General features: G+C 46.0%; 2 protein-coding genes across 2 annotated transcripts in view; one reads left to right on the top strand and one right to left on the bottom strand.

The window, feature by feature from the left end:
* Positions 1–4400, bottom strand: part of LOC111154828 (ring finger protein 186) — a 41992-nt gene extending 37592 nt beyond the window's left edge. Inside the window, exon 1 of the mRNA XM_022514755.1 lies at positions 4334–4400. Within this exon, the coding sequence (XP_022370463.1) occupies positions 4334–4400 (67 nt within the window). The remainder of the gene's footprint in view (positions 1–4333) is intronic.
* The window catches only part of LOC111154851 (OTU deubiquitinase 3), a 28321-nt gene continuing 17330 nt past the window's right edge, over positions 4399–15389 (top strand). Inside the window, exons 1-2 of the mRNA XM_022514787.1 lie at positions 4399–4619; positions 11908–12056. Of these exons, the coding sequence (XP_022370495.1) occupies positions 4399–4619; positions 11908–12056 (370 nt within the window). The remainder of the gene's footprint in view (positions 4620–11907; positions 12057–15389) is intronic.

The following is a 15389-nucleotide window of genomic DNA, read 5'->3' as shown; positions in this document are numbered from 1 at the left end:
GGTAGACACTTAACTGACTGAGCCACCCAGGTGCCCCTCTCATAACTTTTATTACAGTATTTTGTTGTAATTGTTCTATGGCATTAAACATTATTATTGCTAATCTCTTTCTGTGCCTAATTTATAAATTAAACTTTACCATACGTTTGTGTGTATAGGGACAAACATAGTATACACAGCGCTCGGTACTTTCTGCGGTTTCAGGCACTTGCTGGGGGGGGTCTTAGAATGTGTCCCCTGCACATAAGGGGAGACTCCTGTACTACATGCCACCCAGTGAGGTTTCATGAGTCTTTGAATTAACTCTGATGAAGCTTGTAGAGCATTCATTCAGCACACAAGTCCTCCTTCCCTTCGGCCTTTCGATAGAACATATAAGCATTATTCCTTCCCACTCAAAAGGAGATGTCGTCTAACACAGCTCTCTGCTGAGGGACAAGCAACTAGCTCCTTCAAAAGCCTAGACATTGGGTGCCTGGGTAGCTTAGTGGGTTAAGCCTCTGCCTTCTGCTAAGGCCATGATCCCAGGGTCCTGGGGTCGAACCCCAAGTTGGGCTCTCTGCTCAACAGGGAGCCTGCTTCCTCCTCTTTCTCTCTGCCTACTTGTGATCTCTCTCTGTCAAATAAATAAATAAAATCTTTAAAAAAAAAAGAGGTAAAAAGATATTCTAGGCATGGGCCAAAAGGCCGTGGGCCTCTGGAAGAAAAGAATTTTATGAGAAGGACAAGTGTTTGCATTTCTGTCACTATTTGCACATATTCTGGCTTTCCATATGTTTTGTGAAGACAGGCCTTCCTCTTCTGGTTTCTGAAGTTTGCAATGCCAGACTTTGCCTTGCCCCCATGAGCTTTCCACCACAGAGAAACGTTTCAAGCAACTCTGTTAAGCTAGTGAGCCTGGGGCTTTATGTTTCTATTAATGTCTACAACTCTCCCTCCCGTTTCTACAGCAGCATGGCCATTTGACAGAATAGTAAACTGAGGTTCAGAAGTTAAATCACTCACCTAAGGTGAACCCAGGATGGAGATCTAGGTCTATCAGGCTCTAAACCGTTATGATCTGCTTTAACACAGAAAAACTTTAAGATTATTTATTTATTTATTTGACAGAGATCACAAGCAAGCAAAGAGGCAGGCTGGGTTGGGGAGGGGGAGCGGACTCCCTGCAGAGCAGAGAGCCTGATGCGGGGCTCCATCCCAGGACCCTGGGATCATGACCTGAGCCAAAGGCAGAGCTTTTAACCCACTGAGCCACCCAGGCGCCCCAACAGAAAAACTTAAATAGAAAATCAGACAACAGTGATATGTGATAACAGAGGTGGTAGAAAGACTGTATTAACAATGAATGTGGGGGAAAGAGAGCTAATAATGAAATAATTTATGTGTTATATAGAGTTTTGTGCAGTTTGTGAAAAGTTATGTGTGTCGTATAATACAGTGGTTAAGAGTATAATATAGTCCTGGGATACCCGGCTGGCCCAGTCAGTAGAGTGTGGGACTCTTGATGTTGGGGTCGTGAGTTCAAGCCCCATGGTAGGTGTGAAGCCTACTTAAAAAAAAAAAAAGGCATATCGTCTGGAGTGAAATGGTCTGGCTTTGTGACTTTGGGCAAGTTACTTAACCCCTCTGTGCCTCAGACAGTACCTATTTCATTGAGTTGTTGAAATGACTAAAGGAGACAGTATTTGTAAAGCAATGAGAGCAGTGCCAGGCACACGGTAACCCCACAGAAGTCTGTCATTACTGTCCTTACTGTTGTATTTGGTCCTTGCGGTTATTGCTGCTATTTTACAGAGGAGCAAAAGGAACTTGGGAGGTGGAGTAACCAACCCAAGCTTGTGGCATCTGTTGGTGATAGACCCAGCCCTGAACCTGGGTCTCTGCCTTCCTGTCCAGGGGTTTGCACTCCCAGCACTTCCTGTCCCCTCCCCCCACCTTACTAAACACAGCAGAGGGGTCATCTAAGACCTTGGAATGTCAGTGCAAGAAAAGGTGGGTCCAGGCACAATTCACACTCTTTCTTCCTGAGAACAAAAGAAGGATCTGTAGTGGAAGAATTTCAGGAACTTCAGTGAAGCCTGTGAAACATTCCAAGACAAGTCAGTCCAGTTCCCTTCCATGTGCTTTTACTAGCATGTGAATCTATCTTTCCAATCGCCCTCACTTCGCCTCTGTCCTAGACCCAGCGTCATGTCCTTGACCCAGAATCACATCACTGTCATCCGTCTTTGGAGCCTCCCATGTGACATCCCCCCCTACTCATTCGCCTCATCAAAGCCGAAGACGTATTTCTAGACATACACCTGATCATGTCTGTCCCCAAGATGGCCCTGCCAGGGCTCTAAGGACTTGGGCTGAGTCCCTTGGTATGCTCTATGGAGATTGCGCTGGAGTTGGGCTTTCCTTCCGCTTCCTGCTCAAGCCCTCGTAATTCTGTCAGATGGTACTTCCTTTAGTTCTCAAAACTGAGCACACTGTCCCCTCCCTCTGAACTCTTTCAGTCTGCCCACGTCCTTCTCACCCTTTCAGCTTCAGCCTGGCTCTCAGTTCTTCCTGGAACCCTTTTTGCATCTTTCACTCCACTTTTTCCCCCCAACGCATCTATACCTTTGCCTTGATAGCATTTCTTATGCAGTATTATAATTTGCTGTCTCCTTGTCTATATGTCCCACTGGAACCTGGGCTTCCTGAGGGCAATCCCCCTATCTCTTTGGTTCGGAGTTACGCTGGGCATCCAGCACAGGGCCTGAGATGAGAGTTACTGGTGGGAGATAAATACGGATGCTGGTTGAAACTGAGTGTGCAGATGCTGCTTTTGGCCATGACGCAAGAGGACCTTGTAAGTAGAGTGAGAAGATAATTATTATGGGCGGAAACATTAGGAACATTCCTAGGGATGGTGAGATTAGTTTAGAGGGCCATAAAGAGAAGGCAGTAGCATGACTATGGGAAGGGAAGGAATTAAGAAAAGGGGCTGAGACTAGGGAGGAGAGGGTGTTAAGATAACCAAACGGGGAGGCTATTAGACCAAGGTGGCTGTAATGCCTTGTAACTACAGAAGCGAACCAAAACTTAAGCCAGACTCAATGCACTCAAATCCCAGAAAATGAAACTTAAGAACCAAGCACAGTCAAGTAGGTTTTCCCAAATAAGTCAATGGCTCATGCTACAACCATCAAATAATTTCCTGGCTTAGCTTCCTGTCTTCTCTATAAAATCCTCTCCCCTAGCTGCTGTTGGAGGACCGTCCCCAGCCACCTTTGGTTTGGCACAGCTCCGTTCCCATGATGTATGCCCAAGATAAACCCTCAAAAATGTTGACGTGCCTCGGTCTGCCTTTTAACAACGGGATTATTGCAGGAGACAGCGGGTTACTTGTCAGTGGGGTTAGGTTCCAGAGTAGTTAGAGTAATCAACGATCCTGGTTTACCGAGGACTGTCTCGGTTTTAAAACCACAAGCCCTGCATCCCAGGAAACCCAGAATTCGAGGCAAACCTAGGTGTGTCACCCTAGATTGGAATCCAGATTCCCGGAGTTGTCAGAAGTTTTGGACAAGGGCAACCTCCCCCTTTATGAGGATGGTGGAGGGGGAAGAATTAAAGAAACAAAGCCTATGGGCTTTGGAACCAGGGCAAAGCTCTGCTTCTTTGCTGTGGTATCTTCTGGAAATTCCTTAACCTCTCAGATCCCATTTCCCGTAATATGGGGATAATTAAACACGACTGAACCATGTGAACGGGCCTATCCCAAATGTAGGCTCAGAAGTAGAGTTAAAAGTTTTTAATTTCCGGGACGCCTGGGTGGCTCAGTTGGTTGGGCAGCTGCCTTCGGCTCAGGTCATGATCCCAGTGTCCTCAGATCGAGTCCCACGTCGGGCTCCTTGCTCCGCAGGGAGCCTGCTTCTCCCTCTGATTCTGCCTGCCACTCTTGTCTGCCTGTGCTCGCTCTCTCTCTCTCTCTCTGACAAATAAATAACTAAAATCTTTAAAAAAAAAGTTTTTAGTTTCCTTTCTTTCCTTACTTTGGTCGCTGATCTGGTCTTCGACTTTTCAATCCTTCTCCTTCTCCCCTTGACCTTCCCCTGCCTCGTTCTCAGCAGCCACCTGCTCCTCACTCGGAGCACCCCCCACCGCCGGGGGGAAGAGCCGAGCCAACAAAGCTCTGGGCCCCTCTGCCTCTCACAGGCGAGCTCTCTATGGTGCCTGCCCACAGAGCCGCGCGGAGGGGGCGGGGTACGTCACGTGACCCGGGAAGCCCGGCTCCCGCGCAGGCGCGGTGGCCGCGTCGCCGTCGCCGGGTTCCGTCGCCCGCGCCGCTTCGCTTTCTTGGCACCTGAGACGGCCGCTGGGCGGTCCTGCGGCTTTTCGTCTTGCAGCTGCGGGCCGCGTGTCGCGGCCATGTCCCGAAAGCAAGCGGTCAAGGGCCGGCCGGGAAGCGGCAGCCGGAAAGCCGAGGCCGAGCGCAAGCGCGACGAGCGGGCGGCGCGCCGGGCTCTGGCCAAAGAGCGGCGGAACCGGCCGGAGTCCGGCGGCGGCGGCGGCTGCGAGGAAGAGTTCGTCAGCTTCGCCAACCAGCTGCAGGCCCTGGGGCTGAAGCTGCGGGAGGTGCCGGGGGACGGGTGAGGCGGACCCGGGAGCGCGGGAGGCGGTGCCGGGGGACGCGCGGGGCGCGGCGACCGTCGCCCGCTCTCGTCCGCTCATTCATTCAGGAGGCGCCGAGCGCCACCGCTTCCCAGTGAGGGAGGGGGGTGGGGGTGGATCCCTCCCCTCGGGACGCTCGAGTAATCTCAAATTGACCTCATGTTGGCAAAAGCCTCGAGGAAACTGTGAAGTGGTCCCAAGAGACAGCAGTGGAGCAAGTCTCCTTTAGATAGGTGCCCAGGAAGGCCTCTCTGAAAGGTGATATTTAAGCTGAGACCTGGAGGAATGAGTTGGAGCTGGTCCCTCGGAGAGCAGGACAGCACGTAGGGGAGTCAGAACGATGCTGAGACCGGGAGAAAGAGGCGACGCTCCACTTGGTATAACACTCTGTTCTTCTCGAGTTCTTACTGTTGGGTGCTGCCCTCCTTTTACACTTAGGAAGTTAGGTCTTTGAGGGCCTGTTGTTCACTGAACTGAAGGTAACTTCTCTAGTTCTGACTTCTGTGCGCCCGAGTTTCTCCTCTGATGCTTAACTCCAGCTTGCTTGGGGCTTAGACTGGAATCTAGGGCAAGCTTTTTTAGGGAACACGAGCTAAATAAGTGGGATGGGAGGGAGAAAATGGGGAAAGGTTAGGGGAAATGGATCCAGAAGCATGGATGACAGCAGGAAAAAGAAGGGGGGGGGCGGAGAACAGTTAGCACCCTCATTGCAGGGGTAGGTCAGGGGGAGTCTGGTTGCCAGGGTGTGTCACTCTGGAAGAGACAATATTAATAATAGCCTGGCTCCTGCTGTTCTTCCCTTCATTTAAGGGCTCAGAAAGGGCAGAGGGAGGAATAAGATGAGGTTCAAGACCATATAGAATTGCCTTACTTACTAAGCATGGAAAAGAGGGAAGAAAGTGGTTTTTTTTTTTTTTTTTTGATTTCACATCACATTGTACCTTATTGATCAAGACAGTGTATGAACTGGCAGTAATTGATATTTCCCATCTTTTCCTGCATATGTTCGGTGCTTAGACACTTGGCTTTAGAGTTTGGTTGCGTTTTACTCACCATCATCTAGCATAGTGCCTAGTCCATAGAGGGCATGCAGTGCATTTTTGTTGTACGAATGAATGATAAAAATGTCACAGAAGCCAACTACACCCTCAGGGGGGGCTCACAAAGGGACGTTTTCTTAGTGGAGTCACTGCCATTAAAGACTTGCTTTGCTGTGTCTTGCTTTTAGCCTAGTACTTTGATTTCGTCAAATATAGTTTATGAACTATTCTGGGCCTTACTTACCCTAATCAAACTTACAAGCACGAGACACTGCTGTATAAACTAAAATACTTTACAGTTGAATATTTTACACTGGGATTGAGGTGAGGCTCTTCCTTGCAAATGATTGGAGTGCTTGTGTCTGTTATACTAGACATGGTATTCTCAATGTCAGGATGCCGGGGAAACTGAAGTACTCAACAGAAGGTTGCTTCTGAGCAGGAGTTGCAGCACAGGGAACTGTAAAATCCTGAGGGAGCTCTCACAATGCGATGGAAAACTTTGGGGGTACTACCTCTCCTCTGCTCTGCCCACAAGAGAACATAATTTAGTTAATTCAGCAAACGTTGGTTGAGCCAAGATTTGGGAATCCATTGAAGACTAAGATACTTAAGGAGTTCACAGCCTAGTAAGAGATAAATGAAAAAGGGAGCTCAAACATTTTGACCTAGGGACTCCTTTACACTCCTGAAAATTACTGAGAACTCCAAAGAGCTTTTGTTTATGTGGGTTAAAGCTATCAATATTTACTGTATTTGAAAGGAAAGCAAAAATTAGAAACACAAGACTACACAAACACCCATTCCATTAACTGTCAGAATGATAACCTATGTATCACGTAAGCTCTGGAAATCTCCACTGTATACTTGTGGGAGAGTAAGAGCGCAAAAGATAAGTAACATCTTAGTTTTGAACTCAGGAATACCCCGAAAGGGTCTCAGAACTACCTTCCCCTCTCCCAAACTGGGCCCCACTTTGAGAATGGATGATATAAATAATTACAGTTTGGTATATTTTTAACAGTGGCCGATTATAGTACTATTGAGAAGTGGCCAGCACTTCCTGAAGCGATCAGGGAGGCCTTCTCATTCATTCGTCCAATATTCAGTGAGCTTACACCATACCAGCTGCCTCTCAGAGGAGGTCATACTCAGACTGGGTCATTCCCATACCAATGGGAATATGCCAAGAGAACATTCCAGGCTGAGGAGTAATATAATACATGTAAAGGCAGAGGAGTTGCTTCGGACGTAGGAGTATCAGGGTAGAAGGGTAGAACACTGGCAGGGAGGCTGCGGAGGCCAGAGGAATGTTCATGTCTCTCTCTTCCGGGGTCACTGTTCTTGAGACAATGTTAGCTAAAATGATAATGATAATTCCTTCTGTGTGTTCCATGAGGCTCACCCCTTTCTGTTCACACATTCTTCCCACGGGGACCATGAGATGGGCTGTGGTTCAGCCTTCCAGTGTTGTGGTGCTTTTGGATATAACGACAACGGGCTTTATCACTGTACAGTGAATGGGGTTCCCTGTGTATGTGATGGCTTAGTAGGTATCATCAGATTCTTTATTAATATTTATTGAGTACTCTTGGTGAAATAGAATGAAGTTATGATAACAGAAGTTGACAGCCTCCACTCTTTGGTCTTTCCATTCTGGTCTGATTACCATATTGAGTAGCCTGACCTAGCATCTCACTGTGGAGGCATATTCACCGTAGGCGGTATGGTACTTAGAGCATCCTGGCACCTCTGGGCACCTGCTGTCCTCTAATGTAGCCTTTACGTGAGATGAGTCAGTTTAGCCTAGATTAATCTCGGAGCTACTTACGGGGTTTTGTCATGCATCATGGGCCGCCTTTGTATTTGTCCTGTTGTCTGGAGGGAGGGCCAACATAAATTAGATTCAGTTTCAAAACAAAGAAATATTTTAACCTTGGTGTTGTCCTTAAAAACATGATTGGCATAGTGTGAAAAGAATGTCTGATTGGATTAGGCAGTACAGTATTAGCATCTCTGAACCGTGTCTAGTTGCGTCTTACTAATGTTGGCCTCAACTACATTACTAATTAGTAGTGTTCTAGAATGAAAACGTTAAAGAATCACTAATTTTAACCATTTATCTCTCCTAAGTACGTTATTTTTTAATTTTTGTTTTGCTTTTGGAATCTTAGGATTCTAATGATGGAAGGGTACTGCCACATCACCTTGTTACTGGCATCCCGTGGACAGCTGCTCTGCATCTAGCTCCCTGGTTTTCAACCTTGCTGGCACACTTAGGGAACTTTGGAAAAAATAGTGTTTGGGCCTCTTCTAGATCAACTATACCAGAATCTCAGGCAGTGGGACCTGGTTATTGATAACCTTTAAAATGTCCACAGGTGATTCTAATATGCAGCCGTAATTGCAAACCATGGAGCTGGCGTCTGGATTTTAGGCTAGTGTTTCTCAAACTTTTGAATGCAACACAACCATTTCGAGGAGCTAGGTTCTTGGGTTTAAACCCAGAATGTTTGAGTCAGTAGGCCTGGGGTGAAGCCTGAGAATTTTCATTTCAAATAAGTTTTCAAGTAGTTAGGGATCATACTTGGAGAATCAGTGATCTAGACCAGTGCTGGTCCAATAGAAATAAAATAGGAGCCAATATGTAATCTAAAATTTTTCCATTAGCTACATTAAAAAAATAAAAAGAAACAGGTGAAACTAATTTTAATATATGTCACTGTATGTCATAATATTGGTATGTTAAAATATTATTGTTTTGACAGAGTCAATATAAAGATTTTTAATGAGATATTTTATGTCTTAAAATACTATTCAAAATCCAGTATCTTATCCTTACAACACGCCTTAGTTTCGATTAACTACGTTTCACGTGCTCAGTAGTCACACGTAGCTGTTGGCTGCCATTGTGTAGAGCACATATGTAGACACCGAGGATTGCCAGTAGACGGAAATTTACAAGATCCTTAGTTTATGACTTGTTTCCATAGAGTTAAAATTTCCTTTCATTTGCCTGAATCTGTGTCTCTGGAGCTCCCGTGTTTTAGTTTTAATGTACAAATAACAGCGTGCCTTTCACCATGACACATAGTTGGAAGTAGATCTTGTGTCCTGCCGAGCCCGCTTTAGGCTAAGCTGTAGTTCATGTTCTTCATCTCCTGTGGTTTAAAGCCACTTCCCATCGGAACATATCTCTCTGAAAATGTGGTAACTAGAATCGCATCTAGTACTCTAGCGGTGGTCTGAGCTCCAAGAGGACAAACCCTGTCCCTCCCCTGCCCCCACCCTGCCCTTCCTGCACATTTACTGCTATGGTGGCAGCCTTGAAGGCCATTAGTTCTTTCGGCGGCTGTTACAGTATTGTCTCCTGCTGAACTCTCACCGGGCACCCAGAACTCTTACACTCCACTTACGTAATTGCTTTTTTTTGTGAACTCAAGTGCAAGACCTTACATAGAACCTGATAGTGCAGTGGTTCTTACTGGGAGATGAGTCTGATGCTCCCCCAGGGAACGTTTGGTGATGTCTGGAGACAGTTTGGGTTGCCCCAGCTGACGGGGAGGCAGTGGAGGTGCCGCTGGCATCCAGGGGGTTGAGGCCCAGGGTGCTTGTCAACATCCTGAGGTGCAGTGCGCAGCCGCCACAACAGAGCTGTCCCCAGAGGGCCGTAGTGCAGTGCGCAGCCCCCACAACAGAGCTGTCCCCAGAGGGCCATAGTGTGGAGAAGCCCTGCCCTAGTGTATGGGGCTCAGGTGTGGGCTCAGCAAACGGGATGATCTAGGGGGCCTTTGGGCACTGGTCGCATTGTGCTCTTGCTGGACTCCCCGAGGCTGCCCACTATGCTAAGCGTGTGGTGTTTGTTCAGTTTTCCTGTATCACTCTCTTGTAACGCTGTCAGAAAAGAAAGTGATTTGTCGATCTTAATTTTTCATTTTCATTACTTATTTTAGTAAGCTCAAGGAGAGTTTGGTAAATAGAGACACATATCTTAAAATACTTTTAGCAGTTACTTCTAATTCCACTGTGTAGGGATAACTACAGGTAACCTTTTGGTGCCTGGGTTTGAATCCTGGGGCCACCATCTACTGGTTGTGTGACCGTGGCTAAGTTACCCGGGGGAGATAGTAATAGTACCTGTCCCAGAGGGTTGTGAGGACTAAACACATCTAGTACACATTAAGTGTTCAGAACAGTCTGTGGCAAATCGTAAGAGCTACGTAAGCGATGGTTTCAGCGTTTGCATACATTTGTGTGTGTTTTCTGTGTGTGTATATAGTGTGTGGATGGACATGGTCAAGCTCACGCAGCGTACGTAGTTTTATCCCTGTTTTTTGGCTTGTATGGAGAACATTTGCCCTTGTTACTGAAAGTTCTTAGAAAGCATGTTACTTTCTGCTGAATACCATGAATTTAATGTAAAATAACTAAATACATAATTTTGTGCTAAATCACACCTCTTTTTTTTTTTTAAGATTTTATTTATTTATTAGGGTGCCTGGGTGGCTCAGTGGGTTAAGCCTCTGCCTTTGGCTTGGGTCATGATCTCAGGGTCCTGGGATCGAGCCCCACATCGGGCTCTGCTCAGCAGGGAGCCTGCTTCACCGCCCCCCACCACCCCTCACCTCTCTCTGCCTGCCTCTCTGCCTGCTTATGATCTCTGTCTGTCAAATAAATAAAATCTTTAAAAAAATTTATTCATTCATTCATTTATTTATTTAATTTAGAGGGAGAGTGAGAGAGCACATGTGCCGACAAGCAGACTCTGTGCTGAGCACAGAGCCCAACGCGGGGCTTGATCCTATGACCCCGAGATCATGACCTCAGCCAACATCAAGAGTATGAGCCATCCAGGCACCCCCCAAAAGTAGACTGACTAGTGGTGGCAGGTACTAAGGGTTTAAAGAAGTTTGAGAGAAAAGCTTAAAGTTGAGAACATCTTATCCATTAGGTTACTTTTTTTTCCCGTGGGTGAAAAAAGATGGCTGTTGTATTTTAGTAAAAGACACCTCCGTGTAGTATACACAAATGCTATATTCCAGTTGGTCCTAGAATCTTATCCCAAATTGATGCATAATTTTTTGGTTTCTAGTTTATAGTTTATAGAACCTGCATTCTTTAAATTTTCTCCTCTGCCTTCACAAATAAATAAATAAAGTATATGTCTTTATATGCTTGAAGAGATTCCTGCCTTCTCCATAACTTTCTGTTGAAAACTCACTTTTCTGAGTTAGAAACAAAAAACCTCTTTCTCTTGCACATTTAGGTCTGAAGTTATGGAAGTAATGATTTATATTTTGCGATGAGTTTACTCTTCACTTGGAAGAGCGGACAGTTTGGTGTGAAACTAGGCAACTGTTGGGCTTCCCAATGGCTTATTGCCTTAGTTTTAAGGATACTAGTTGGTGTTTGTCTTGTTTTGGTTTCCGTGTGTTTGGGCTCTGTATTTGTGAAACAATTTGAAATTTTAGAAGCCTTTGAGGAGTTTCCAAGTAAAGATAGCTCTTAAAGTTTATTATCAGCATTTTAATTTGAGAAACAAAAAATGGCGTTTAAAGTTTCCATCTGGCAGGAGTAATAGTGGCTTTGTGGCTCCCTAGGTGGGAGGAGAGGAGCCAAGGAGGGAGAGTGTCATTGCATAGTACAGCTTTGTGTTGTCCACAGGCTTTCCTTCTCCTGGTCTTCTCCACTATGTTTATAGGACCCAACAGAATGTAGAGTTCAATTGCTTGTATTAAGAGCTTGACAAATTGCTGTCTTTTGGGTACTCTTTGTTAGATGAATGATGGTAGCTGGGCAGCTGTAGCGGAGCTCGTTTCAGAAAAGAGGCGGTAGATGGGATTTATTACTTGGGAAGGGCCTCTGGGAATCATAGTCCTTAGGTGTGAAATGGCCTGTAATGTCTGGACCCTGTCTTCAGGCGGTTACTGTATCACCACCTGCATGTATTGAAGCAGCTGAGACTGGGGAAGTTCATCATCTTTGTGAGTCAGCTAGCTGCTAAGTGGGGAATGAGGTCCAGTTTGTAGCCTCTCAAGAAGGTATGTGGTTGAATGCCTGCCCTAGTGCTCTCCCCACAGTATTTGGGAAGAATCCTGGACTGTCAGAATTGAGGCTTTATCTCTAGGGGAATGATTCCCATCAGTGGCCTAGTGCAAAGCGTCGTCGTTTCAGATGAATTAAGTTCATTTTTAAAAGGTCTTGACCAACATTTTTGTTTTGATAGCAATTGCCTGTTCAGAGCACTTGGTGATCAGTTGGAGGGACACTCACGAAATCATCTCAAGCACCGACAAGAGACAGTGGATTACATGATAAAGCAGCGGGAAGATTTTGAACCCTTTGTAGAAGATGACATTCCTTTTGAGAAACATGGTAGGTTCACCGTGCGACACTGGATCCTCCAGGAGTAATGCATTGGGTAATTAAATCCATCAGCATTCCCCACCCTCTCAGTCAGGGGTTTCAGTTCATAAATGATGGCATTCATTTATTCAACAAATATTTGTCTGCTCTGTAATAGGCAGCATGCTGGGCAGTTGGGAATCAATAGGTTAAGGTATCTGTACCCTTAATAAAAGTGATGCTGTTAATTAACCTGAAAAGCTATTTAGAACTTCTTATTCAGTGGGAGGGGGGGGTGTCAAAGAAGCCTATAAAATGTATACAGACTGATCTTCATTTTGAAAGGTACATAAACACACACACACACACACACACGCCAGGAAAAGTGGCTAAGTCCTAACATTCTATGGTTGGTAATTCTTGGCTCTGCTTATTTTTCAGAAACCACTTACTTTCAACAACTTCGAGATATAATAACACCAATTTATAGGGTTTCTGATAAGGATTAAATTAGATAATATAATTAAAATAAGTTCTTAATAAATGCCAGCTGTCTAGGGGTGGCGGGACTATGACAACTTTAAATGTTCTTCTGCATATTTTTCTGATTTTCAAAATGACCATGTATTGCTTTTTTTTTTTAAGATTTTATTTATTTATTTAACAGAGAGATCACAAGTAGGCAGAGAGGCAGGCAGAGAGAGAGAGAGAGAGGAAAGCAGGCTCCCTGCTGAGCAGAGAGCTGGATGTGGGGCTTGATCCCAGGACCGTGGGATCATGACCCGAGCTGAAGGCAGTGGCTCAACCCACTGAGCCACCCAGGCGCCTACGTATTGCTTTTGTAATCAGAAAAAGCAGTAGTCATTTTAATTTCTCACCAGAAACCCAAACACAACCACTTTTCTTTGAGGCAAGTCAATGATTTAAATTAGCTCAGATCTAGTAAGAAAGTACATATGAGCTTCCCCCGCCTTTTATTTAAAAGATTTTTACTTATTTATTTTAGGGAGAGAGAGAGGAGGAAAAAAAAAAAAAAAAGTGTGCACAGGGAAGGAGCAGAGGGAGAGGGAGAAGCAGAGTCCCTGGGGAGCGCAGAACCTGACACGGGGCTTGATCCCAGGACCCCAAGATCATGACCTGAGCTGAAATCAGGAGTCTGATGCTTACCTGACTGAGCCACCCAGGAGCCCTAGTACATTTGAGCTTTTAAACTTTAAGGTTCGGGGTACCTGGATGGCTCTGTCGGTTAAGCATCTTCCTTCAGCTCAGGTTATGGTCTCAGGGTCATGAGGTAGTGCCCTGCCCCGCATTAGGCTCCCCACTCAGTGGGGTGTCTGCTTCTCCCTCTGCCTCTCCCCCATTTGTGCTCGCTCTCTCCCTCTCAAATAAATAAATAAAATCTTAAAAAAAAAACCAACTTTAAGGATCTACTAAACAAGGTGTTGATATATTTGTATTTTACAACTAACATTATCATCACAGGGCGCACATAGTACCCTTACTAAGAAAGAGACAGGATCGTTCTGTGTTTTAGAGAACTAATTGTGGATGCCGTGTCAGGAATGGATGGAGAAAGACTGAGAAGGAGGATGAGTTAGAAGCCTGTCCACATTGGCCAGATGAAACGCTAAGAGAGTCTCCACCAGCCACGTGGGGTAATCAGTAGAGCTCGAGCTAGGACACAGCTTGGTATCGTAATTGACAGGCCTCATTGGAGGTGGGGAGGAGGGGAGGAGGAGGAGACAAAGGTGATTTGGAACGTTCTGGAGAATGGCTGGGTAGTTGTATCCTTATATCCTCCATCGAGAGAGAGGGCAGCAGGAGGAAGACCTTTGGCAGGGAAACTATCCATGACCCCAAAGCCTTTTTCATTCCTCCCTAGGAAAGGACTCATTCATTAGGCACCAGCAGCAAAGGGGCCCAGCAGCAAACCACCCCTCTCCATGAGTAGTTTCTGTCAGTCACTGAGTTCTGATGGTTCCTCTCTCTGGCTCAATTTCTGTCTGGCAGATGCCAGGTTACCAGATGGTCAGCTGTGGACAAGTGTGGGTCTATAGGGCAAGTTTTGCAGTTTAGTGCTATATAAAATGAATGGTGTCATTCGTCCAAGTAAAATACCATTTTGGATGGAGAGAGTTTTCACTTTGACTGGAGAATCCCCTGTGGATATCTGCAGTGGAGTCACGTGGTAGATTTGGGGTGCGGCAGGACAGGGGACTCCAGCCTGCAGCCACCAGCATGATGTGATGGTCCCTGTCAATGTGCAATGGGAGGCTGTGTTGTTGAAATGTCACTGGGTTTGCCTGATGGCTGGTTGGTGCTCTGTAAGAATTTGAGCATCAGAGGTGTGAGAGGTGGCTCTGGCTGCCATAGCGGAATGAAAGGACCCTGAGAAGTCTACACATTCCATTCGCGGGTCACCAGAAGCCTGGACTTACTCCGTGTATCACTCTTCTGGTTAATGTGGTTTTAACGCCTGCCTGCCTTTTTACACCGTGAGATTCTTGGGACAAGGACTGTGGTTGTTCTGCAAAGTGGCACTGCCTGGCACGTAGTAGGCACTCGGAAGACGTTTGTTAAGTGAATAAATAAACGGCTCACTTAACTCTTTAGGGCCTGGTTACCCTGGTGGATGGCTGTGTTGTTTAGGATTGTTCTTTCCTTTAGACTCTGGCTCTCCAACTGTACAGAGACCTGAGTATGCTCAGTGCCTTCTCCCCCTCTCTTATGCCCAGTCGTTTATGAAGGCTTGTCACTTCTACCTCCACGTCTTTTTCTTTCACCGCTTCTCCCTCATAAAATCAAGTCTCGGGGGACATTTGCTTAGACTTCTTCAGTACTTTTTGGACTGATTCCATTGCCTCTTGACCCCTTGAGTTTGTCTTCCACATTGCGGCCAGAGTAGTGAGCTAAATGCACATATATCTAAGACCTCTTTTCCCATCAAAAACCTGTTGGCCACTCCCCACGGACCTGAGGATAAAGTCTGAACTCTTCAGCTCTTGTTAGTTCTCTATCCTCGTCTCTTGCTGTTTCCCACTCTGTCTTCTGCTCCCCGACCCCTGGCTCTCGGCAGTCCCAAGTTCGCGCCATACTGTATAGTGCACAAGCTCATCCCCTCTCTCTCACCTCTGCTTGGGACATCATCCATTCCTCTTCTGTCTCCTGCTCGCCCTTTAGGAGTCAGTGCAGTTGTCTGCTGAGAAGCTTGTCTGATACGCCTTACCTCCCCCTCCCACTACCAGACTGGGTTGTGGTCGTGACCCGTCAGCCAGACGGCAGGGTTTGGGGGCACAGTCTCTCATAAGACTTTGCTCTCTTCTTTCTTTCTTTTTTTTTTTTTTTTTTTTTTTTTTTTTTTTT

This window comes from Enhydra lutris, unplaced genomic scaffold (assembly GCF_002288905.1).
Source record: "Enhydra lutris kenyoni isolate GAN:26980312 unplaced genomic scaffold, ASM228890v2 scaffoldscaffold38, whole genome shotgun sequence".
Classification (NCBI taxonomy): Eukaryota; Metazoa; Chordata; class Mammalia; order Carnivora; family Mustelidae; genus Enhydra; species Enhydra lutris.
Note: the sequence above shows the minus strand (reverse complement) of the source record. Positions and strands in the feature narration are given on the sequence as shown.